The sequence below is a fragment of the Scleropages formosus genome, chromosome 6, assembly GCF_900964775.1.
Source record: "Scleropages formosus chromosome 6, fSclFor1.1, whole genome shotgun sequence".
NCBI classification, from domain to species: Eukaryota; Metazoa; Chordata; class Actinopteri; order Osteoglossiformes; family Osteoglossidae; genus Scleropages; species Scleropages formosus.
This window is the reverse complement of record NC_041811.1, coordinates 646,279-672,515: the sequence shown is the minus strand read 5'-3', so window position 1 is coordinate 672,515 and position 26,237 is coordinate 646,279. Positions and strand designations below refer to the sequence as shown.

The 26,237-nt window shown below is 41.4% G+C and overlaps 2 protein-coding genes across 2 annotated transcripts in view; one reads left to right on the top strand and one right to left on the bottom strand.

Moving 5' to 3' along the window:
• LOC108931913 (NACHT, LRR and PYD domains-containing protein 12-like) overlaps positions 1 to 26,237 on the bottom strand; it is a 324,390-nt gene that overhangs the window by 261,764 nt on the left and 36,389 nt on the right. The gene's annotated exons all lie outside the window — the stretch shown is intronic.
• On the top strand, positions 461 to 13,849 carry LOC114909084 (NLR family CARD domain-containing protein 3-like). The gene is made up of 11 exons (XM_029253256.1): positions 461 to 538; positions 1,278 to 1,405; positions 1,699 to 1,812; positions 1,908 to 1,968; positions 5,815 to 6,037; positions 6,347 to 8,117; positions 8,243 to 8,416; positions 9,103 to 9,279; positions 11,885 to 12,052; positions 12,271 to 12,317; positions 13,265 to 13,849. The coding sequence occupies exons 2-11, from the start codon at positions 1,326 to 1,328 to the stop codon at positions 13,786 to 13,788; spliced, it is 3,339 nt and encodes a 1,112-aa protein (XP_029109089.1). The 5' UTR covers positions 461 to 538; positions 1,278 to 1,325; the 3' UTR covers positions 13,789 to 13,849.

Genomic DNA, 26,237 nt, shown 5'->3' with positions numbered 1-26,237 from the left:
AAAAGTGACTTTGGAGCTACAGTACAAACAAATTAAGATATAAACTAACTTCATGTCCCTCTTGAGTTGCTAAGTTCAGAAGTCAGTGTTTATAAAATATATATATTTGTGAATATATTATTGAAGTGGATATGCTCCAGTTCCCCGTGACCCCGTTTGGGACAAGCGGTTCAGAAAATGTGTGTGTGTGTGTGGATATGAACTGTATTTCCTAGACCTTGGAAAGTGTTTAGATATTTTACTGGAACACATACAGAAATATTGTCAACACTGAAGTTTTCCTAATGAGTTCATGTATTCATTCAGTCCAGCTCTACATATTTCAGCTTAAATGACTAAAAGATCTGTTTTAATTTTCAGTTTCAGGTACGTGGACAATAATTTTTTAGTCATGCTCATTTTCAGCCAATGAGAGTCACTGGTGTTCAGTTACAGTCAGTAAATTCAGCAGAAGAGCAGTTTCTGGTGGACATTTTGAAAGTCAGGCTCTGGTTTCCTGCATAGTAAATACGTCTGGATATTTACACTAGTTCCCAAGGTATGTACTGAGTTTCTTTCTATAATGGAATACTACCGTACTATTTTTATTCAAAACATTCTGTTTTATCAGCATTCTTGTGACTTGAAGGGAAACGTTTTTTACTTTTACTTTCACTTTTATTGTTGTTCTACGCAGACAGAAAAGCAAAAAAAAAAAAAAAGAAACATGCCTGCAAAGCTGAATTATTTATATCTGAGATGTTGCAGTCCACACTGACCTAATGAACATTTTAAACTATTAGGTTTTGTACATATCAGCATTTTCTATAAAATCTTTTCTTCTTAGCTGAGTTTAGCTGGATGTAATATTAGCACCACATGCAGTCTCTGAGAACAAGGAAGTACAACAATTACTGTACTGGAACATGTGTGACTTATTGGAATGTTTGTGTCTTAAATACACTACATTTACTGTGGTAATTACTATGATCTAAGATCACTGCTGTATGTCACTGTCACTGCTGTCAAAGAAACTTTTTTTTAATTTGCTTTTGATGAGTATGCTTTGCTTCTGCTTGTGAATATTTACTGGTTACTTAAACTATGGTTTTTATGTTAATCTGGTTTAACATTTTCATTTAGTATATTTTCACACAATGATTTGATGAAATGGATCTTATTCCGATATGAAAACAGACCTTTGAAATATGTCTTACAATAATATTTTCTTTAATTGAACTATATGTTAGTACCAGTAAGGTGTTCTGCTAAAATCTATATCCTGTTAACATCCCTAGTTTCACACAAGGACCCTTACCTCGTGTGTCCCAGTACAGAGTCCTGAGATGAAGCGTTCTGCTTCAGAAATGAGTCCCACTGGGGATTGTAAGGAGGGGGAAACATCCTCAAAAATGAGTCTTAACAGGTAAGAGAGGATCTGTGTGTGTTTGTGTTCCTGCATAAACTTGGAAAAATTATGAATCTTCAGCTTGTTCTTTTGCCTTCACTGGTTACACTTCAAAATATATCTCTTACAGTTTTTTAATAACCATCCCTAGATTAATATTAATTAGAGTTGTGGGGGTTCAGGAGGTGAAGTGACTGTTGGTCCAACAGTACATACTTTCATGGGAAAATGGGGATTTGTGATGAAATGGAAGATGACTGTGGCAGAAAGACATTTACTGGAATTGAGTTTCTTTTTTTTTGTGACCACAGAGTCCAGCAGGAGAGAACAGACTCACCTGAACTCAGCTGTGTGTCCATGAAGAGTGACTGGTCGATGGATCTGCCTGTTACCTTTGGACAGGGACAGGTTTCTACAGATGGAAGGTAGATGTGTTTTGAACCAAGGTTTTAACTTATGAGCTCTTCAGCAGACAACATTTTGTCTATATTTGACTATATTTAAAATATGTAATCAACAGACATCAGCTGAAGACATGCGAATCAGCACATCAACAAGTGGATTTATCAACCCTTTTTAAGGTATGAAGATTATTACTATATGTTTTTTTTTTTGCTATTATTATTCTTATGGTTAGACATCATTTATCCTGAGCAATTTTACCCATTCATACAACTGGATATAGACCACTTAAACCACATTATTTTCTCCAGGTTACAACAGCAGACCTCTCTTGAGTTTTGACTCAGAAACCATCAGGTTACAAGTCTGTGTCCTTAACCAGTTCACTACATGCTGTCCTGCGCTCCTGCTGTCCTCTGTTTGCTTAGTTTGTACCACAACTAAAACACACAGTTCACTTTGGTTCAGTTCCATATTTGACAGGAGTTAATGAAGACAGACTGGTGTTGTCATCACCATGTAAATACTGACATCTATTTCTGATGCAGGATCCAGAATATGATTTGCGGGGCCTACTCTGTAGTGGATCTGGGGTTTAAGTCCTGGTTGGGGTGCCTGGTTGCTGTCCCATCTGGGGTGTGTCCCCTCCCCTTCCAGCCTTGTGTCCTGTGTTGCCTGGCTAGGCTCTGGTTAGCCATGACCCCCTTTGTGTGAGATTTTATTTAATAATTTCTGACTTGTGAGTCTCTTTCACTTTTTTGTTCATAACATAAAAAAGAGATGTTATTGGATCATCTTTGAGATTCTTGTGGCTGCTGAGAAGACACATTCCATCCCTAAAGGTGTTGTACCAAAGCCCAAGGCAGTAGGTGTTAATGGAATGAGATGAGTCCCTCAGGTGTTTCCCTCAAGTGTATAATGGGACATTGATCTGGTCCCAGGGTTGGCTCTCTTTGGCTGCTCCAACACTGCTCTTGGTGAACCATGTGAGGAACAGCTCTGTGTAATGATTCACATGGTTATAGACAAGAACAATGTTCTACACAACTGATATCTGTCTTCACACTGATTTAGGAAAAGGCTTCATGAGATGGTTATTACACATAGAAAAAAAAAATTCTGTACACTTTTAACGCAAAGACTGAGTTTACTTTTGATTTATTTTGTTTTTCTCTCACGACTTATGATTCCACAAGTAGGAAGCACAAACATTGATAAAGTATTTGTTGTTCTATATAAAATTCAGGGAGATAAAATGAATTGTGACATGATGAAAAAAATTATTTCTGAGAACCACTTCAACTGCCAGTTAAAAACACTGTTCAGTGTTACCATATTCTCTTTGCAGTTTTCAAATTTCCACGCTTTTCTCCTCACATCCCTTTTCTCCATAACTTTATTGGCTTACTGGTAGTTTCCTCTGTTCATGTGTGCTGACTGTTAACATGAGTCCGATAGTTTGCTAATGTTTTCCTTCCCCTTCTGAACTACTGTTTGCCCATTTTCCTATATACCATTTATAGATCTTGCTACATTTGCCACATTAAATCAGTTAAGAGGACTTTGTTTGTATAATAAATGGAAAATTAACTAGCGGTGTCTCAAATTATGTGAGGAGTTGATGACCTTGGAAATGAAGGTGGAGAGTTCCAGGGAGAAGTCTGCAGGGGTGTCGATGGGTTTTGGTCTAGCGATCAGGTGGTGGCTCTGTGGGATATCAGGAGGTTGGAGATTTCAATTTCTGACACTGGCTTGAATTCGGAGAGCATGACTTTGCAGTGAAGTCCAACGCGAACAGGGCAGGGTGATGTCGAGAATTTGTCCGTGATTGCGTTGACTTTGTCTCTGGAAAACCAAGCAAAGCCATGAGAGAGACAGTGAGAGATGAAGGAGGATGGGGTGGTGGAGGACACAGTATGGATGAGAATGTGGCAAAGAGTCTCTGTGGTTTTTTGTTGCAGACTGTATTTTGTTGTGGAAGAAGATTCTTTTAGCAGAGGAGACAGCAGAGTGAAAAGTAAGAGTTGTTTGTAGACTGTCATGTTTGCAAGGAGGCGACAGACCCAAGTGGGGGTACACTATTTATTTAGCAGACGAATCCAAATAGGGACAGGTGAACAGGAACATCAAATAGCAGGTAGGAGTGACCGAGGAGCTAACATTGAAGCAGGAGGGAGAATCCAAAGCCATGGTACAGAAAAACAAAACCAAAGTTCAGGACACCTGGAAATCGCAGAGAGGAGGGCACAGGAACAGGGAACAGGAAAACAAGAGAGATTGCAGGGGAACACAGGCGCGGATGTGCAGTTTTCTCAACGAGGTTCCGCGATCAGGGCAGGCTGGTGCCGTCCTTTTATGCTACATCTCCCCGAACCACCACAGGTGCGTCTGCTTGTTGTGAGGATGTGGGCTTGACAGTAGACATCCAGGTGCATGCAAGTCTTGGATTTTCACCATCGTCACTCTGAGTTTGGTCCTGTTAGTACATAATGTATCAGTCAGCCATGGGGTGGTACTGGAACGTGCTGGTCTGGAAGATAATGGACAGAGAGATTCAAGGGAGGAAGACAGGGAAGAGAGGAAAATGTTAGTGGCATCGTCTGTTGATAGATCTGAGAATTGTGGAGCAGAAGGAAGAGCAGACAGTGTGGCAGAGGCAAGGCAGGAAGGTGAGAGAGATTTCAAGTTACGGCATAAGGTGACTATGAGTGCAGAATAAGGAGAGGCAGTAGTGGTGAGGCATGGTTGGAAAGAAATGAAAAAATGATCAGAGACATGCTGCAGAGTGACAGAGAGAGCAGGACAGCCACAGTTACGGAAGAAGACAAGGTCAAGGCAATTGCCAGCTTTGTGAGTAGCAGGTAGCTGGAACAGGGAGAGGTCAAAGGACTGCAGGAGTGGTGAAAGACCACTTGCATGAATGTCCTTTGCATGTAGATAGAAGTCACCGAGGAGAATCAGCAAAGTGTTTTCCCTGGGACAGAGCTCAACAAGATGTTGAGGTCATACAGGAAGCAGCCGAGAAGGCCATGGGTGCGGTACAGAACAACCACAACAAGAGTGATTAGGACAGTGATAGATACAACATGCAATTCAAAAGAGGACAGGTCATGCAGGTCAAGAGGGAGAACAGAATAATCTCACCAGGGAGAGATGAGCAGGCCTGTGCCTCCACCTCTGCCAGAGGGACAAGGGGTATGGGAGAAAAAGTAGTTAGTGGAGAGGGGTGCAGGTGTGGCTGTGTTGTCTGGGGTAATCCAGGTTTCAGTTAGAGCCAGGAGGTCCAGTGAGATGTGGGAGGCGTAGGCAAGTATAAAGTCAGCCTTCTCACAGCAGACTGGCAGTTCCAGAGTCCCATGGAGAAGTTAAAGCAGGATGGAGTGTTTTACAGACAAGGATAAGCCAGGTTACTGTAGCAGCAGGAGCGTCTGAGTCTCTGGTGGTGGTGTTGTCGCACAGTTCGGTTTCCGTAGACAACTTTGATGTTCAACATGTTTGACACATGATCCCTCATGGAACACAGTGGTGATGGCAGAATTCAGGTAGTAGTGGTGGACTCCCACAGGTAGACACCCTTGTCTTTGCCCCTGAGTCTTTACACCAAGAGGCTGCCACTACAGGTCACCAGCTGCTGTTTAAACCAGGCTATTTCAAATCAGCTGAAAGTCTTCATAGAAAGTACTCCGACAATGGTAACCAAAACAATCAAACAGATATGATTAATCGATATACTGAGTCATGCCCACTTTATGTTACGGGACACAGAATTCTTAGCCATGCACGCCCCCTAAAAAATCGCAAATACTATTAAACAAACAAACAAACAAACAAACAAATAAATAAAACCGACAAATGCACAAACACACAGCCGATTGCTTCTATCTATCCGGACACCTACAGGAGAAGAATGCGCATCGGGATAAAGGGGTAGAAAAAAAGAAACTTACTGGAATCACAATGAACTGCAGTGATGGACTTCCAAAACAAAATATAATGCACCACTAAAATTTCAATATTTCTTTTAGACACTTGAGGACAAAGCTGTGAAGTTCCTGAGAGACGAATTGAACACGCTCAAGATGAATCTGAGTCAGGATTACCCAGCATGTTTTGAGCCTCAGGATGACAATGACTTGGACAGTGAAGCTGAGATCCAGAAAATGTGCGGCAGAGAGGGGGCTCTGAAGATCACACTGTACATCCTGAGGACAATGAACCAGAAGGACCTTGCAGACATGCTGGAAAAGAGTAAGAACTTTATTTTTCTCTTTACAGTTTCACATGGATTAAATAATATTGCATAAAAACAGAGAAACATCTGAAGAAAACTTTTTATCAGTAAACATTACATCATGTGAAATAAACAGCCAAGACAGGCAATAATGACAATGACCTGTCAGCAAAATAAAATGAATGATACCAAATGAAGACAAAAACTGTGCTAAAGATGTTGTATTCCCTCTGTTCATTTTAAATGGTCTGTATTAAAATTGGCTTTGCTTTCTTTATTATTAAGAATTGTTTTTTCCCCCATTTTTCCCGTAATTTATTTTTGTCAACTCCTGATGATACATCAGCATAAATACAGATGTAATCTGAAGAAGAAGTTTCAGTGTGTGTTTGAAGGGAAAGCAGAGCAAGGAGATCCAGTCCTGCTCAATAAGATTTACACAGAGCTCTACATCACTAAAGGTGGTACTGGAGGGATCAATGATGAACATGAAGTGAGACTTATTGAAACCACCACCAAGAGTCCAGCAATACAAGACACTGCGATTCAATGCAGTGACATTTTTAAACCCTTACCTGGAGAAATGACAGCTATCAGAACTGTGCTGACAAAGGGGGTTGCAGGCATTGGAAAAACTGTGTCTGTGCACAAATTCATTCTTGACTGGGCAGAAGGAAAAGCAAATAAAGATATTCATTTCATATTTGCTTTTCCTTTCCGGGATCTAAATCTGATGAAGGGTAAAGACTACAGTCTGATCGAACTCATTCACCACTTTGTCCCAGAGCTGAAAGAATTTGGATCAGCTGAGCTGGAAAGGTGTAAAATCTTGTTCATCTTCGATGGTCTGGATGAGAGTCGACTTCCTCTAAATTTCCAGAACAATCAGAGCTGGTTTGATGTAACAAAGTCAACGTCTTTAGATGTGCTGTTGACCAACCTCATTAAGGGGAATCTGCTTCCCTCTGCTCTCATCTGGATAACCTCCAGACCAGCAGCAGCAGGTCAGATCCCTCCTGAGTGTGTCCACCAGGTGACAGAGATACGAGGGTTCAGTGATCCTCAGAAGGAGGAGTACTTCAGGAAGAGATTCAGTGACCAGAACCTGGTCAACAGGATCATCACACATGTGAAGTCAACAAGGAGTCTCTACATCATGTGTCATATTCCTGTCTTCTGTTGGATTTCAGCCACTGTTCTTGAGAATCTGTTTGATAATGAAGATAGTGGAGAAATACCCAAGACTCTGACTCAGATGTACACACACTTCCTCATCTTTCAGTCGAGTCTGAAGCAGAAGTATCAAAAGAAACAAATAATGGAGCTTCATAAGATTTTACATTCAGAGAGAGAATTCCTTCTTAAACTAGGGAAGCTGGCTTTGAAAAACCTTGAAACAGGAAATCTCATATTTTATGAGGAAGATCTGAATGAGTGTGGTATTGATGTCAGAGAAGCTTCAGTGTACTCTGGAGTGTGTACAGAAATCTTCAAAGAGGAGTGCGGGTTATACCAGAAGAAGGTTTACTGTTTTGTTCATCTGAGTGTTCAGGAATATCTTGCTGCTTTGTATTCAGTGTTAAACAAAGGCAAGAAATACAGTTTTATAAAACAAACTGCAAATCGTGATGAAACTTGGTCAAACTTTCTGAATAGTTCAGTGGATCAGGCCTTACAGAGCAAGAGTGGACACTTGGACCTCTATCTCCGCTTTCTTCTTGGCCTTTCAATGGATTCCAATCAGAATTTGTTACAAGGGCTCCTGACAGAGAAAAGAATCAACTCATTTGATACTGAAAAAACAGTCCAGTACGTCAAGGAGAAGATCAGGGAGAATCTGTCTCCAGAGAGAACCATCAGTCTGTTCCACTGTCTTAATGAACTCAATGACAATTCTTTAGTGGAGGAAGTCCAAGGTTACCTGAACTCAGAAAATCTTTCAGCCAAACACCTCTCACCTGCACAGTGGTCAGCTCTGGCCTTTGTGTTACTGATGTCAGATGAGGAAATGGATTTGTTTGACCTGAAGAAATACATCAGATCAGAGGAAGGTCTTCTGAGGCTGCTACCAGTGGTCAAGATCTCCAAAACAGCTCTGTAAGTCCTCCTGTCTAATGGTAGTTAAGATTAGTCATAAGATTGCAAGGCACCTAACAGTACAATGCAAATCCATTTCTTTGTAAATTAATGCAGTATTTCCTTTTACAAACATCTTTTTTAAGCCTCAATCAGTGTGGACTGACAAAGAGATGCTGTGAAGCTCTGGCCTCAGTTCTCACCTCAAACTCCTCACACCTGAGGGAGTTAGACCTGGGTCACAATGACTTCCAGGATTCAGGAGTGAAGATATTCTCTGCTGGACTGGGGAACAAACACTGTAAACTGGAGATACTGAGGTCAGTACTACTGAGGAATAAACAGTGTAAACTGGAGATGGAGATATGTCAGTGTGAAAGACTTTATCCAGATCATGCGTGAGTTCCCAGACAGACAGCCACACATGGTTACATATTGTTTCCATGGCAATGAGCACTAGGTGTTGTCAGCCAGAAAATGAAAGGCTATAAAAAGGATCGACTTTGAGAGGTTGAGGAAAAAATTGTTGACATAGTTTAGGGAAGTGGTTTTCTGCTTAAAACGGATTGTTAGAGAGTTGACATTTTAAGAATGAGTTTTGATTTGTTAGAATATTGAAAAAGATTTACTCTGTGGGGTAAGGTGTGTGTCCAACACAGACTATAGAGCCTTTGCAGTATGTTAAGTGTCATAGATAATCAGAGAAAGAAGCTGTTTCAGCATTTATCATGGCTGTGGATCAGGAGAGGCGAGTTGTTAGTTCAACACAGTGATATCTGGGTGCAGGTCAGGGTCTGATCAACCATGGTTTGGTCCCCTGGGTGAGGGTTACTGGGGGTCTTGGGTCTGTCAACCTCAGATACCCTGATTCTATGTCCAGGTGCATTCCAAGATGTAAGTGTAAGTCAAGGAGTTGTGAGTTCAAACTACTGCAAAGTGTTCATTGTAAATTTATTTTGATAAAAGTGTCTGATAAGTCAATAAGTGTAAATGTGTCTCTCTTCAGACTGTCTGGCTGTGCTATCAGAGAGAGAGGCTGTGAAGTTCTGGCTTCAGCTCTGTTTTCGAACCCCTGTTCACACCTGAGAGAACTGGATCTGAGTTACAATCATCTAGGAGACTCAGGAGTGAAGCTGCTCTCTGATCTCCTGGAGGATCCACACTGTAAACTGGAGACACTGCAGTAAGTAGTATGCGTGTGTACACCTATAGCCTACTGAAGATACTTTTTCTAAACTCTTAACACAGCAGCACACCTACATCACACAATTAGTTAAATAGTTAATGTTGTAGCATCCCCCCATAGAGCTACTGGAAACTGACTTGACAGACAGGGTTTTTTTTTTTTTTTTTTAAAAAAAAAAAAAAAATGCTCTTTATTGAAAGAATACATGTCTCCAACAGCAGTCTTAACAAAGACACTTCAGACAGTACAAAACACAGAACACCTCAGAATCCCCCTGGGTCACTCCCAGCCCCCCTGCTGCACCCTATGGTTAAGGGGTTCCCCCCGGGACTCCCCAGAATCCCACTCTCAAACAGTGAGCATAAATAGGACGACAACCAGTCAGAAACCACACCCAACTATGTACACACACATAAACACTAATGCCAACTATTTACACATTTACTCCCCTCAGCAATGTTACAATATTCTGCTCAAAACCACATTTTGTTCATTAAATACCAACTCTACATTTCAAAATGCAAAATAATGTCCTCTACATACACTAACTCCATCAAAACACAGCAAAGCCGACTCAATATCAGATCATTCTGTCAAAACACTAGCACATGTTTTCCATCCAAGAGGAACGTATAGTCAATCACAGCACAACTTTCAAAATGTGAACAGCTGATAACTTCACAGAATCTGCATTAATGCACAAATACAGTAAAAAAGGCAAAAAATGGAAAAAACACAAAAATTCACACTCCTGTTCTAATCTAGACAGGGGGTGCGGTGGCGCAGTGGGTTGGACCACAGTCCTCCTCTCCAGTGGGTCTGGGGTTCGAGTCCTGCTTGGGGTGCCTTGCGGCAGACTGGCGTCCCGTCCTGGGTGTGTCCCCTTCCCCCTCCGGCCTTACGCCCTGTGTTGCCGGGTAGGCTCCGGTTCCCCGTGACCCCGTATGGGATGAGCGGTTCTGAAAATGTGTGTGTGTGTGTGTGTGTGTGTGTGTGTGTGTGTGTGTGTGTGTGTGTGTGTGTGTGTGTGTGTGTGTGTGTGTGTGTGTGTGTGTGTGTGTGTGTGTGTGTGTGTGTGTGTGTTCGTGTGTTCGTGTTCGTGTTCGTTCTAATCTACACGATCTTCAGCATTTGGCCACATGTTCTCATTCACATCACATCTCTTGGTATCTCTCACTATGCACCTTGGATAGAAACACTTGGCATACCTCATCCACCCCAGCAGTCTTTGGCTGAGATGTTTCTTCAGCGGGCATCCATTGCATCCAGGAGGGACATTTGCTCATGTGGCTGATGATCATAAGCTTTCCACCTCTAGGCAGAAAAAAAATTCCTCAATGGCATTGAGGAAAGGCAAGTGGGAGTGGGGGTGTGTGTGTGGGTGTGGGGGGGATGGCACCATTCTCGGATGGGCCGCAAACCAGTTTGTGATTGCATGTGAATGATGAAATGCTACATTGTCCCATACAATCACAAATATTCTCACGTTCCCTCCCAGCTGTTCCCTTTCTGCTTCTGGTTCCAGTTGTTGGTGGAGGTCATCTAAAAACAAAAGAAGCTGCTCATTGTTGTAGGGCCCAATCTAGTATTTTTGCAGGACCAAACCAGCACTCAAGGTTGCAGCACACATTGAGATATTTGCTCCTTTCTGACCCAGCACATCAATGATGGCCCTTTTCCTGATGACGTTTCTTCCCCGCTGTCACGTTTTTGCCTGTTTAAACCCTGTCTCATCTATATAAATGATTTCATGTGGGGTCTGATTAACCTCCAACTCCATGGCTCTCAAAGAAATCAAATACAGTATGTGTAAATGCTTTTCAGTATGTCCTACTGCATGACTGTAACCCATGTTTATCACTATAACTATAACTCACTATAGGCGAAGACATACCAGATGTATGGGATAGACACCATATCTGGACATATTGGTGCTGGAGTTAATTGACCTGCTCACTGTTCTTTTCAAAGGGAACTTTGTACAACTGTTGCATTTGAACTCTGTGTTTGGTCAGAGTCCAAGCAATAGTAATCAGGCTGATGCTTCCCTCAATGTGAAATACCAGATTATGCTCTACAATTCTAGTCTGAAGTTTTATTGCATTGTCAGCAATGACTGTGCCTACAATAGCGTGCTCTTGGACTTCACTTAAGACTTTTTCTCTTCCCCCAGCGGGAGGAAGACGTTGCATCCTTTGGAAAAACAAAATACAACATACTGTATGCATTAGCAGTGGGACTGGTGGCCTACAGTTACCCTAGGATGTAGCAACAGTAATTATAGAAAAATCCCTTGTGAAATGCATTACTTACCTGTTGGTTTGTTGAAAAGTCTAGATAATGGAAGCCACGGTTCACCGTTTGAGATTAGGCTGGACTCTTTCACCAGCCTCTCTCAATGATAGACCATGGTTTCAAGTTTCAAGTATTTATTTTTACAGAGAAATAAGGCGATACAAACAAGTAGAAACTAGGAACACACTCCAGAAATATGAATGAATTTATAATGAATATATAAACTACTGGGGAATAAACACTGTACATGATCAGTAATGTGTGTATCAGTGAGAATACATTGTTCAGTGTGTGTGTGTCTCTACAGACTGTCTGGCTGTTGTGTCACAGAGGGAGGCTGTGCTTCTCTGGCTTCAGCTCTGCATTCAAACCCCTATTCACACCTGAGAGAACTGGATCTGAGCTACAATCACCCAGGAGGGAAACTGTGTTCTGATCTACTGGACAATCCACACTGTAAACTGGAAACACTGCGGTAAGTACTGTGTGTGTTAGATTACTACTGACCCTTATATATGTGTGCAGAAACTGTTCCACCAAATTAATGAGTCTATGTGTCAGTGTGAAAACAGTAAAGTGCTCATAGTGTTAGTTGCTCTCCCACTATCATAGGGCTCTGAGTTTCCACACACACTTCATAGACAGGCTGTGTGTGTCTCTCAGTCACTGTGTGTCCTTCTGTTTCTCCTACAGTGTGGACCATGGTGGACAGTGCAGGATCAGACCAGGACCTAGGAAATGTAAGTGTGTTTGTACTGAAGAGTTACCTCCCCCTCATGATGATGGTGTGTGTGACTGGTGTGTTCTTCATCACTGCTGTGTCACTGATGTCAGGACACTTGGGAGTGTTTTCTGAAGGAGATCAGATCCACATCACTTGCTCACTCTGATGTTTATTCTATACACATCATAGTAACACTAAGTTAACAGTGAAAACTGAAAGTTCACTACAAAAACAATAAACTGTAATACAGTTTCATGTACATTTATTTGTTTATGAGACACTTTTCTCCAGAGTGACATTGAGCTAAGAGAAAACAAAATTTTATCTGTAACCCAGTGACCAAATGATCACACAAGGTTTACTGGAGTTTCAGAGAGATTTACTGTCCTGAGCTCTAACCAAATAATAAACCCTAGTTAGTAAAGTACTGGAATATCTCAAAAAAAGATGCTGTAACATACAGCACCATGGGTTTTGATGGGGTCAAGAAAAATGCATAGTTAGCATTCATCTCAAATGTTTTACTGAACACTGACACAAAAACTACACTGTCAACCTGAGAATCCCAAAACTACCAGAACATGCACAACCAACATAGCTCTTCTGTTTTTTCCAGCATACTTCCAAACATGGTCACCCCATCATTTCCCCCAGAAGTATCCCCAGTGGTTGTACGCTTGCATTCCACATTTTTCCCATAATGCAACTATTTACACCAAACACATCTTCCCGCCTAAACACAGTAATGTGGGTCGTTACAATATGTCACCCTGATGGTATAATTAACTTCTAAGAATAAAAAAGTACAATAAAAAATAAAATAATAAATCATGTCAGTTTGTCTCAGACTCACAGATACCAGTAATAGTTTCACACAATTACAGTAACAGGATTTAGTGACTTTTGTGTTTAATCTGGAGACAACACTGTTTTAACCATGTTTTAACTGTGTTTCATCTGCAGACTTCTGCCAGCTCACACTGGACCCCAACACAGTAAACACACACCTGTATCTGTCTGAGGACAACAGGAAGGTGACATGGAGTAAAGAGGAACAGAAACATCCTGATCATCCAGACAGATTTGACTTTTGGTACCAAGTTCTGTGTGTAGAGAGTGTGGCTGGTCGCTCTTACTGGGAGGTTCAGTGGTCTGGAAATAGGGCTGAAATAGGAGTGACTTATAAAGGAATCAGAAGGAAAGGTGACAGTGATGACTGTGTTCTTGGAAACAATGAAAATTCCTGGGTTCTGTGCTGCTCTGATAAGAGATACTCTGTCAGACATAATAACGCACACACTGCCATAGCTGCACTCCCCTCCCCCAGAGTAGGAGTGTATGTGGACTGTGTGTCCGGCACTCTGTCCTTCTACAGCGTCTCCTCTGGTGAACTGACCCTCCTGCACAGGTTCACCTCCACATTCACTGAGCCCCTCTATCCTGCAATTAGGGTTGGGGATTCAGTGTCCCTGTGTGATCTGGGATAGAAACACACACACACGGACACAAAGCCACACAGGGACAGACACACACATACAGTGTTAGAATGCCTTCTCCACAATGACACACACATACTGACATACGCAGATACAAAAACATACACACAGAGTTGCAATGACTTCTCCACAGTGACACACACAGTTATATTGATAAATTTAATGTCTTGAACTGATGCAGGAAAAATCACTCAGTTGTAATTTTAATTTAACACTGTACATGTGTAAATAAATAATGTAAATAGTGTGAAGTAATTTGTAGAGTGCAGTGTGTTCTTGTGGGAATGTGCAACTCAGGGCAGACCAGGGAGCCAGGTGGTCACCCAATCCCGGGATTGTTTATTGCTTAGGTTCTTGGGACAAGGCAGTACTCGAAGTCAGGGATAGTCATGGTGAATCTGAGGCACAAACGTTGTACATGGTGAGAATCCGAGGACATGGTCGGATGTTGTGACGTTCAATGCTATAGAAGACAGACAGGACACTGTAGAAAACCCATGCGCTCAAGAAGGACCAGCTGTCTCAAAGAAATTCCACAAGTGGGAAAGCGCTGGGGATTGTTTTTATAGCTCAATGCTCCAATTTTGTTGTGTTTTGTTTTGGGTCCAGGGCAGTGTGTGTGTGTCTGTATGTAAAGTATTGCAAAAATATATATTTTGTGTGTTGCCTGTCTATAAATGGGTATCATGTGCTGTGGGTCCATGTGTGGGTTCAATGTTGTGTGTGTGTGTGTGTTTGTGTTATGTCCCTGTGCTGGCTGTCCTCTGTTTGTGTATTTCCCAGTTCACCGAGGTACATCTCGGTCACCATGGCCGTCGGTCATCAGCTTCAGTCAGCATGCAGTGCTTGTGTAACGGCCGACCGGCCTCCTCAGCTCTTATTGTAGGGAAACACTGCTCAACAATAAAGACATTGTTCGTAGTTTAACAGTTTAATACAGGGGAGAAAAACAGAAAGACACACACACACACACATTATCAGAACCGCCTGTCCCTTACAGGGTCACGGGGAACCGGAGCCTACCCGGCAACACAGGGCGTAAGGCCGGAGGGGGAAGGGGACACACCCAGGACGGGACGCCAGTCCGTCGCAAGGTACCCCAAGCGGGACTGGAACCCCAAACCCACTGGACAGCAGGACTGCGGACCAACCCACTGCGCCACCGCACCCCCTAACAGAAAGACAGTCATGTGGAATTACATTTCTTAGTGAAATACCTGAGTGAACATTTAAGTCTTTAGTCTAGATTTGAAGACTGAGACAGATGGGACATTTCTGACAGTAATTGGTAGACTATTCCACAGTTTAGGTGCTCTATAAGTAAAGGCACAACCTCCTACTGAGGTCTTACCAATCACAAGTACTTTAAGGTAACCTGCATCCAATGAATGAAAATACTGTCCTGGGATATAAGATCAATAATCTCACAAAGGTAAGATGGAGCAATGCCATGTATTGCCTTATAGGTCAGAAGTAGGATTTTATTATGAGCTCCAAGTGTAGCTGGGAACCAATGCAGCAATTTCAGTACCGGTGTTATATGGTCATACTTCCTAGTAACAATTCTCACAGCAGCGTTCTGGAAGAAAAATGTTAATATCTCAAAAACAACGACACAAATTGTAATTTTCATGGTACAACCGTAGCTCTAACAAATCATGTGGTTTTTTAATTTGTGCTGTTTGTAGGAGGGATCTTCACAGAGCTGTCATAGTTAGTCCCTTGTAGCAGCTGACCTACTGAATACCCTTTTTGGGTAACACTTTAGAATACTGTCCACACTTAATAGGTAGTTCATTGGTAGTTATGCAGCAACCAATGCAAAACAAATGGGTAGTGCTACATTAACACTGCAGTTACTACTCATAACTAATAAGGAAGAGTGATTAACTAATCAGTAGGTAATGTTCAATTCAATTCAATTTATTTTTATAGAGCGCTCTTCTCACGCAGTGACACAGAGCGCGCATAAAGCGAGAAAAACATACAAACAAAGAAGGCAGTCGACTAATGGGTATCATATTGAAGAACTTATTATAGAGCTTTAAGTATACCTACTGGCCACCAGGGGAAGGAACAAAAACTCCAAACTGAAGATTGAGGGAGAAAAAACCTCTGGGGGGTCCACGGGCCAGTGGTTGCCCACCCGTCTTGGGCATTCTAGAAAGTAACAATTGTAGCCAGCGTGTAACAAGTAATAATGATATTGTCGGTAGATGGCATCTTGGATCCCCAGCTCGGCATGGAACGTCTCGATCGTCATGGCACAGGATTTGTCTGTCACCACAGGATTCATCTGTCACCACTGGCCGGCCTCCTCAGGTCTTATGTAGCAAGGTAGTGCTCAATGAGAAGATAGAACAGAGTTAGTAATTTGTTACTTAAGTAAATTTAGTATGCATTTTTATAAAGGTGAGAAAAAAAAACAACCAAGGCAGGATGGAATTACATTACTAGGTGGAATGCCTGAGTGAACGTGTAAGTCTTCAGTCAGGTTTTGAAAACAGAAGCAGACAGGACATTTCTGACAGTAGCTGGTAGACTATTCCACAGTTTAGGTACTCTATAACTAAAGGCACAATCTCCTATGGAGGTCTTATTGATCACAGGTACTTTAAGGTAACCTGCATCTAATGAATGGAGACATCGTCCTGGGATATAAGAATCAATAATCTTACAAAGATAAGATGGAACAATGCCATATACTGCTTTATAGGTCAAAAGTAGGACAGCTGGGAGCATAGTGATTAGAGCTACTGCCTTTGGACCCAAGGGTTGCAGATTCAATCTCCACCTCTGGCTGCAGTAGCCTTGAGCAAGGTACTTACCCTAAAATTACCCAGCAGTATAAATAGGTAAATGATTGTAAGTATGTAATAATTGTGACCTTAACATTGTAAGTTGCTTTGGAGAAAAGCATCAGCTCAATAAGTAAATGTATGTATACCATCTGTGACTCAGATTACAAGGTCTTCCACAATTTAGGAAGCTACAATTTTTTTTCTAGAATTCTGGGTAAAAATGGTAGACTGGAGATGGGTCTATAATTACAGTCCAGATCTAATTTCTTCAGTAGGGGTCTAATAATAGCAATTTTAAAAGTTTTTAGAACACAGACATTTAGAAAGGATATATTAACAACATTGTAGCATCCCCCCCACAAAACTACTAAAAACCAGCTCAGGAGACGGGATAAAATAAACGTGCTCTTTAGCAAAAGTGTACATGTCTCCCAACAACAGTCTTAACAAAAACACTTCAAGCAGTACAAAACACCTCAGAATCCCCCTGGGTCACTCCCAGCCGCCCTGCTGCACCCCATGGTTAAGGGGTTTCCCCCGGGACTCCCCAGAATTCCACTCTTGAACATAAATAGGACAACAACCAATCAGAAACCGCACACAACTATGTACACACACATAAACACTATGTTTTCGTTTTCAGAGCCGCTTGTCCCATACGGGGTCACGGGGAACTGGAGCCAACCCAGTAACACAGGGCGTAAGGCCAGAGGGGGAGGGGACACACCCAGGACGGGACACCAGTCCGTCGCAAGGCACCCCAAGCAGGACTTGAACCCTAGACCCACCAGAGAGCAGGACTGTGGTCCAACCCACTGCGCCACCGCACCCCCACATAAACACTAATGCCAACTATTTACACATTTACTCCCCTCAGCGCTGTTACAATAATAACAAGGTTCTGCAAGCATGGAAACTGCAGCTTTCAGTAATTTAGTGGGGATTGGATCTAAAGGACAGGTAGTACTTTTCATAGAGCGAATTAGCACGGTAATTTCCTCTACAGTTATTACGTCAAAGCTACTGAGATGGTATGGACAAGTAATTACTAGGACAGCTTTACTTGTTAGTGAACGAATATTTAACAGACAACATTTTATATTACAGTTTGGCCTCAGTGGTAGGTTAAAAATGTTTGTTTTAATGGTTTTTAGGTTTCTGGTGCAAACGCTCCTATTGCTAAGTCTAGTTAAACGTCGTGGTCTTATAATAGTTTGTATGTTTTGGCTGCACTTAATGCTTTTTTTTTTAAGTTTTTAGGCCCACACTGGACAAAGCACAAGCAACTCCATCACATGAAAAATGACTACTGATATCAGAACGAGTAACAGACCCATCAATACACAGAGCTGCTAAAGGAGATAGTCCATGGACCATGAGTCAATCCTGGAACTTGCAGGCCAAGTCCTGGGACAAAAAAAACAAATCCCTCCAGTTGAGGTGTACACCACCATGAGTGAAAAACCTGGGCCTTTCCCAGAAATCATCCAAGTTATTAACAATGTTTAGGGTAAGTAATTAGTTATTTATTTTGTTATGTAGTAGTTACTAATAACCATTAAATGTTGTATGGGGAGGGGGGCGCAGTGGGTTGGACCGGGTCCTGCTCTCCGGTGGGTCTGGGGTTCGATTCCCACTTGGGGTGCCTTGTGACAGACTCGCATCCCATCCTGGGTGTGCCCCCCACACCCTGCGCTGCTGGGTTAGGCTCTGGTTCACAAGCAGCAAGCAGCTTGTCAGTGTGTGTGTGTGTGTGTGTGTGTGATGTTGTGTGCCTCCTGCAGTACTATACATTAACTGAGGCTCATTTAAAATAATTACAAATTAGGTGATTGTTCTCTTTTTCATGAGTTTTGAATGTATGCTATTGGACAGAGACTTTGTTACTGTCTTGTGATAATGTATTTTATCTAATGATTTCTTAGTAAGTTTTGTTGACCAGCCATAGGAAATGTAGTCGTTTTTAATCAGAATCAGAACGAGCTTTATTGCAAGTGTGTTCACACAGACAAGGAATTTGTCTTGGTGACAGAAACTTCCATCACACAGACAGAATGACAGTGACAAGACACAGATGAGAATATAGAGTATGTGAATAAAGGATAAAAAATATATAAAAATAAAAATATAAAGTACACAATATACAAAAAAAAGTCACTATACATTATATGTATGTACAGGTATGTTCTATACAAATGCAAGGGAATGTAAGACGTATGATGTGATAAATAGATATAAATATAAATATAAATAGCATTGTGTATTGCACTGGTTTACTCTCTAGGGGGAATTTAGCTGTTCATGAGGTAGATGGCCTGAGGAAAGAAACTTTTCTTGTGCCTGTTTGTCCTGGTGCTCAGTGCTCTGTAGCACCGGCCAAATGGCAAAGGTTCGAAGAAGAAGTGGCCTGGATGTGAGGAGTCTAGAATGATTTTGCTAGTCCTTTTACTGACTCTGGATGAGTGCAGTTCTTGAAGAGCTGGGCGGGGTGTGCCGATGATTCTTCCAGCAGTCCGAACTATCTGCTGTAATCTTCTGATGTCATAGCTGAGCCAAACCAGACAGTTATAGAAGTGCAGAGGACAGACAGGATGACTGCAGAGTAGAATTGCATCAGTAGCTCCTGTGGCATGTTGAACTTCCTCAGCTGGCGAAGGAAGTACAACCTCTGCTGGGCCTTCTTCACAGTGGAGTTTATGTGGAACTCCCACTTCAGGTCCTGTGAGATGGTGGTGCCCAGGAACCTGAATGACTCCACTGTTGCCACAGTGCTGTTCATGATGGTGAGTGGGGATAATGCTGAGGTGTTTCTCCTGAAGTCTACGATCATCTCCACTGTTTTGAGCGTGTTCAGCTCCAAGTTGTTATGACTGCACCAGACAGCCAGCTCTTGGACCTCCTGTCTGTAAGCAGATTTGTCACCATCCCGGATGAGGCCAATGAGTGTGGTGTCGTCTGCAAACTTCAGGAGTTTGACAGAGGGGTCTTTAGCGGTGCAGTCGTTGGTGTACAGGGGGAAGAGCAGTGGGGAGAGCACACATCCCTAGGGGGCGCAAGTACTGATCGTGCGAGTATTGGATGAACATTTTCCCGGCCTCACTAGCCGCTACCTGTCTGTCAGGAAGTTGTTTATCCACTGACAGATGGAGGTGGGCACAGAGAGCTGGGTTAATTTGGACAGGAGGATGATAGTGTTGAAGGCTGAACTGAAGTCCACGTGCAGGATCCTCACATAAGTCCCTGGTTTGTCCAGATGTTGCAGAATGTAGTGCAGTTCCATGTTGACTGCATCATCCACAGACCTGTTTGCTCGATAAGCAAAGTGCAAGGGGTCCAGCAAGGGTCCAGTGATATCCTTAGGTAGGCCAACATCAGTCTTTCAAATGCCTTCATGACCACAGACGTTAGGGCAACAGGTCTGTAGTCGTTCAGTCCTTAATGTGTTTAGTTGTAAACTTACTGAGAATTGTTTTTAACTGTGTATGATATTAATAACTTTATTTTAATACAGTTGAAGTTAAAAACAAAAACTGCAAATTAGATACAAGCAGTCACCAAATTATGAACAAGTTCCGTGTCCTCAGTCTGTCTTTAAGTCAGATTTTGACGTAAGTCGGAACAGTTAGGTATGGTGGGTGTCTAACATCAGTTTTTTAAATGTTTTTCTTAGTATATTGTAACGACCCGCGTTACTGTGTTTAGGCAGGAGAACAGTTCAGTGTAAATAGTTGCATTGTGAGGAATATGAAATATTGGTGTGCAACCACTGGGGGCATTTCTGGGAAAAATGATGTGTCTAGGAGTGTGTTGGGAGAGAGTCTGGTGGTATTAAGCAGGCTGGGAAGGTTGGCTTGAGGTACAGGTCCTGGAATGAAATGGGGATACTCAGGCAGAGAACATTCTTTTCTTAGTACTGGTGCTTAAATAAAGCATTCATCATGAATTCTGTTTCTGTTCTCTGTGTTTTTCTTTTACACTGTCTCACCCCAATGTGTTGTATGCCAGTATACTGTGTACCTTTATATGCATTAAAAACATTAAAGAAATGTTTTGGTTACATTAAAACATTTTTAATGTAACACTACAGCAATAATAATAGAAGGTAACTACACTCTTTATAACAGAGAGACATACATTTCTATGACGGAGGGGGGGTGTCTGGAGTGATATTCCGCAAGTGGGTAGAAGTGTCTTTTGTATAGCTGAGTGCTGTCTCAGAGAGAGTGAGTGTATGTATGTGTGTGTGTGTATGTATGTGTGCGCGCGCGTGCAAAACATTAAAGAAACTTTAATGTTCACTTCTCCATTGCTTATTGGCGTTTCACCTTTCGCATTATTATTTCTGCTTGAGTTTTAATCGTGATTGTTTCCCTTTTCTTGGATGCATCACCATCACTTGCATCACATTTATGCTTTGGTGCTATGGTTAGGAGGGTAAAACAAAAAATTAAAGCCAAATACAGTAACACACGAGACACTGTTAACGGGAAAAGAAGGAAGGATGTCCTACCTCGGGCTCACACGCCCCGCTCACAAGCTGACAAACCCCTGTAGATGAACAATGTATTTATGCACGTTGCAAAGTAGCCTATTTGTTATTATCAACCATTGTATATTCAGTAACTCAAATTTGTAATATAATAGGCTTAATTATGAAGTCTTCATTCGATTGTTGCTTACGGGTGATAAAAAAAAAATCAACTTCTGGTCAGCAAGGGGGTGTGTACGTAAGTTGGGTGTTGATAACTCAGGGACTACCTGTACTATCAACAGTCACATACAATTACCTATGGCAATAAACAGGCTATATATGGTCCTATTTATTATTAATAAAACAATTTTCAGATTACTCTTTTACTTCAGGAGGTTGGTTAGAGTGTTTTGAGCCTTCTGTGTCTCCTATCACCAGACTGAATTGACTAAATAACTCATTAAGATTGAATTCTCCATATTTCTCTCAATTAAATGATCCTATTGTGTTCTTTAACCAGAAAGAAATTTAAGAAATAAACCCCCTCTTAATCGTGTCTTGTGGAAAATCATCACTAGCCAAGTTACCTCATAAAAAATATACAAATTCCGTGTGTTCTACCTCTGTTTTCTTTGGGACATCTTTCCTTATTACTCTTCATAAATAAATTAGATAATGACTGAAAGTTACGTTTTTATTAACTATTAAGAAAATCCTGGGAACCCGTTAGTAATTACTGAGTAGTTACCACACCGTTTTTCAGGGACTACTCATGACTTGCAACAGTATTCTAAAGTGAAAATATAAATGACACTGAATTTGGGACAGGGTCTCAGACTGGGTCAATGAAATAACTGATGTCATGTGAATGTGAAACATCAACTGCAGGAAAGACAAATCAGTTTCAGAAATCATGGCATGGTGTGAAATATGAGCATATCAGCTAAAACTTGCTGTATCAAATCTCAGTACAGACTCTGCTATTGTACCCTTCAGAACAACTTTTATGTTCAGCTGTAATTAAAACATTTAAAAATGTATAAATATCCAGTAAGAGCAAACATCAGTTCAGTAATGAAACAATAATTATATGCATATACAGTATTTAGACTTGTACTGTTATTATTCCTACTTACAGGAAATGGTTAAAACACAATCAAACTTGCTTTTATTTAAAAGGAATACATCTGAGATCCAATTTGTTTTAATCAGTGTGTCATGTAACAACAATCTTGAAAACTAAACACTTAAGGCCAAATACTTAAACTACTTTATCCTCTTAACCATGTTATGATAAACATCACATTAATTAAATATGTTTTAACATTTCTCATAATGAAAATATTTTTATTGTTAATATAGCTCTCATCAGGTTGGATGAGGAGAGTCAGAAGTTTAGTGTTGCTCCAGCTCCTACCTCTGTTACTCCTGTTGCTCTACTGATATGCATAAGACTTTTTCCTTGTTTGTTCTGTTGTTTTCTCCCATTGCACATTGTAATGATGATGTATTATGGTGGAGACCAAGGGGTTGCCCCCCCGTCCCCTCTCTCTTCTGCGCGCACGCAGGCTGATATACTTGGCCGTGGACACATTTTGTGCCTCACATGTTTTGGAGTTTAGTGTTGTTTATTTTATCGTGAAGACAGCTGTGTGAAATATGTCATCCATAGTTGCCTACAAGATATTAAATGAAGAGCTTCCATTTTTTTCCGTGTCCATCTGGGTTTCTTTGGAATCTACGTGAGGATCTGGGCTAACTCATTAGCCAGATCATTACAACATGTTCTCACACACATTTTCTGAAGCTACTTGTCCCAAGCAGGGTCACGGCAAGCTAGAGCCCAACCCAGCAACACAGGGCGTAATGCTGGAGGGGGAGGGAACACACCTAGGACAGGACGTCAGTCCGTCACAAAGCACCCCAAGCTGGACTCAAACTCCAGATGTGCCAGACAGCAGAACTCGGCCAAGCCTGCTACATCACCACACCCCTACCCATGTTCTAGTAGATCATAAAAGAATAAGTTCTCATGACACTTTTTGCTTGCAAAACCTCAACCACATGCAACGTGTAAGGAACTACGGGCAAATAAAATGCAGAACTGGGGTTTAAACATGAGAGAGTGTCATGGTAGCTCTGGGAGAAGGACGGACTCAAGTGCAGAGTAAAGAGACAGGAAGTTTAATAAATCCAAATCGTTATCCAAACTCAGGTCGTGGGATAGGCGTGGGATAGGCGTGGGTCAGGCGATCGGCAGACGTTATACGGAGGACGAGACAAAGAGCGTGGTCAAGAAACAAAGGTGAAGGTCGGTATCGGGCTGGGTTCACGGTGACTGCATTATACTGGAAACAAGAGAGGCAAAACAAGGTTCCGCACCCCAGCTTCCTCGTCGTCCCTCTTTATGCTCACTTCCATATGGAAACGGCAGGTGTCGCCGATGAGGTGGGTGCGCAGGACGTGACAGAGAGGGTGTTCTTCCTTTTTCAGTGTGGGTATCTTTTTTTTTTGAAAATCTGTACATTGATTGTGAAACTTAAGTTGGGGTGGTGTGCAGATTGTTAAGTTCTATAATTGTCTATAGTCATTACACTTAATAAAAGATGCAAAAAATTATGCATTTTTTAAAAAGTGTATATGGGTTAAAATTCTGCATCAGTGTTTTCTTTGTTGTGTGGTTATTATCCCATTGATGTATTATTATATTTGCCATGGCTGAGTAATGTTTTTGCCTGTTTAAATGACCAGAATCAGATCCCAGAAGATCATTTTTTCTCCAGCTTCTTTCTCTGCTGCTCCTGTAGAAAGACATCTTTCAGAGTTTACATCTCATTTGACATAAGAAGCTGTACACACTGCCTAATGAAGATCTTTTCAACTTCTGCTTTTCTTTTTAAAATCTGTACAAAATTTTTGTATACTTTATGAAAGACAATTATTGTGAAGTTTTCAGTACATTTTACAGATATTCTGAAAGGTTAGACTGAATGATTTTACATTAATAATTACACATATATCATTAACAGCTAGAACATCATAAATATACTGTTAGACGTCTTTTCCTCACAATAAAACCACAGTGACTGTTGCAGTACTCATTACTGACATTTTCATCCCTTTCTGCTCAGTACTATTACTCATATACTGTGACAGTCAATTAGTGTCACGAAGAAGCACAGGCAGTAATTGAAGGTGTCAGTGTTTCACCACACAGTCACACTAAAGAGAATTTACCAGTTCACCCAAACAGCAGGTCTTTGAGTGGTGGGAAGAAAATGGAGAATACAGAGAATACTGATATGACTGTGGTGAGACACACAACATACACACTCCACAATGACAAAGGTGAAGGTGAACTTTGAACAACGAAAAAGTACATAAGCTATGCTGCTCTAACACTTTCCAGTGATTTTAACACCTCCTGCCAAATGCCACCCACTGCCGCAGCCTTACTGTGGAAGAACACTGTTAACAAAGTATATTAATCATGCACATTCTTGTGTAAGAAAGAACCCAAACAATAGGAGTTTTAAGGAGTACACTTAAGTATCAACTGCACATTGACACAGCGAGTAGTGCTGTTGTCTCACAACGTCTGGGTGCTGTGAGAAACATGGATTTGATCCCTGCTCAGTCATTGTGGAGTTGGCATATTCTCTCTGTGTCTGTGTGGGTTTCTTCCCACAGTCCAAATACATGCAGTTCAGGAGAACTGGTGACAATAAATAGCCACTGTAAGTTGCTTTGGAGAAAAGCATCTGCTAAGTGAATAAATGTAAATGTTTTTGGGTGCCATCTCTTCCTTTTTTCATTCAGTTTTGAGCCCACTATACTCTCCCCTGGAAACACAGGGTGGGAGGAAGGGAACACCCTGGACAGGATGTCTGTCCATCACAGAGCACACACACACACACACACACACACACACACACACACACACACACACACACACACACTCACTCACACACTCACTCACTCACACTCACTCACACTCACATACTTACACTAAGGGCAAATTAGAATGACAAATCCACTTGAAACACAACCAGACACAGTGGAACATGCAGTCTCTACACATATTGAGCATGATTCAAACCCACAGCAAAGGACTTTAATTGATTATTTTAAAGGGCATTAATGTAATGCACAAATTGTATTTCTATGAGATGTACGTCACTTTGGAGAAAAGCGTCTGCTAAATGAATAAATGTAAATGCAGGACTGGTGATGTACCAGTGCTACCCGTTGCCCAACTGTGCAATTCAGAATTTATACCTATTTTTCCATATTAGAACATTTTCTGAACATACAAAAGAAAATTCATGAAATCTCTGAAGGTGTCCCAACAACCTGACATTCAATTTTACTATATCTCAGTGTTATCTATATGACTTGAAATTGATGGCATCAGGTTTATAAATTTTTCTTGGGTCCTGGAGATGTTCAGACATACCCCGCCTCCCACTTTTCCTATCCAGACTGTGTTCTCACACCTTTGGTCCAGCTTCATTTAAAAACATAAACAATGTGCTTCTCATCTTCAACATGTACTCTTTATATTTAAGAAAATGTAGAAATTTTTGTTCAAAACAATCACACAAATCAGACATTACTGACACATGGTAAATGCACTCTGTAATGTTTACATTCATATGATTTGAAGCATTTGTGTGCAATATAAAAGGTAGTTCAAAGTCTGAATAAGCTAGTATGGGTGGATGGGTCAACATGTCAATGAGTTTTGAAACAACACTCTGATGTTTTGTAGTCCATGTGATAGCAGTTCTGAAATATAACTGCCCTTTGTTTTGCTTGTGACCTTCACCTCTCACACTGTTGGACTGCATTTTGGTGGTTCTGCCATTTCTGTGTGATGGGCTTTGGAGCAGTTTGAACAGAGACTTTGCCAGCCAAGAGAAATCTTGGATGAATGACCTGTAATAGCTGAAAAATCCAAGCAATGTGCGAACTTCTCCGACTGTGCGAGGTTCCCTGTCCTTCAGTGCCATCACTGCTTCCAGGTCTTTTGGATAGACCTGAATTCCTTCCTGTGACACCAAGCAACCAACATACCTCACTTGCCTTTTAAACAGCTCACACTTCTTTGGTCGAAGCTTTATGCTATGTTCATGCATACAATGCAGTACTTGTTTGAGGTGGTCCAC

What these genes read in the sequence shown, in the direction of transcription:
- LOC114909084 (XM_029253256.1), top strand. Translation starts at nt 1,326, where the DNA reads ATGAAGCGTTCTGCTTCAGAAATGAGTCCCACTGGGGATTGTAAGGAG. An exon ending in ATTTATCAACCCTTTTTAAG is followed by an intron (nt 1,969 to 5,814) that starts GTATGAAGATTA and finishes TATTTCTTTTAG; the next exon opens with ACACTTGAGGACAAAGCTGT. An exon ending in CAGACCAGGACCTAGGAAAT is followed by an intron (nt 12,318 to 13,264) that starts GTAAGTGTGTTT and finishes TTTCATCTGCAG; the next exon opens with ACTTCTGCCAGCTCACACTG.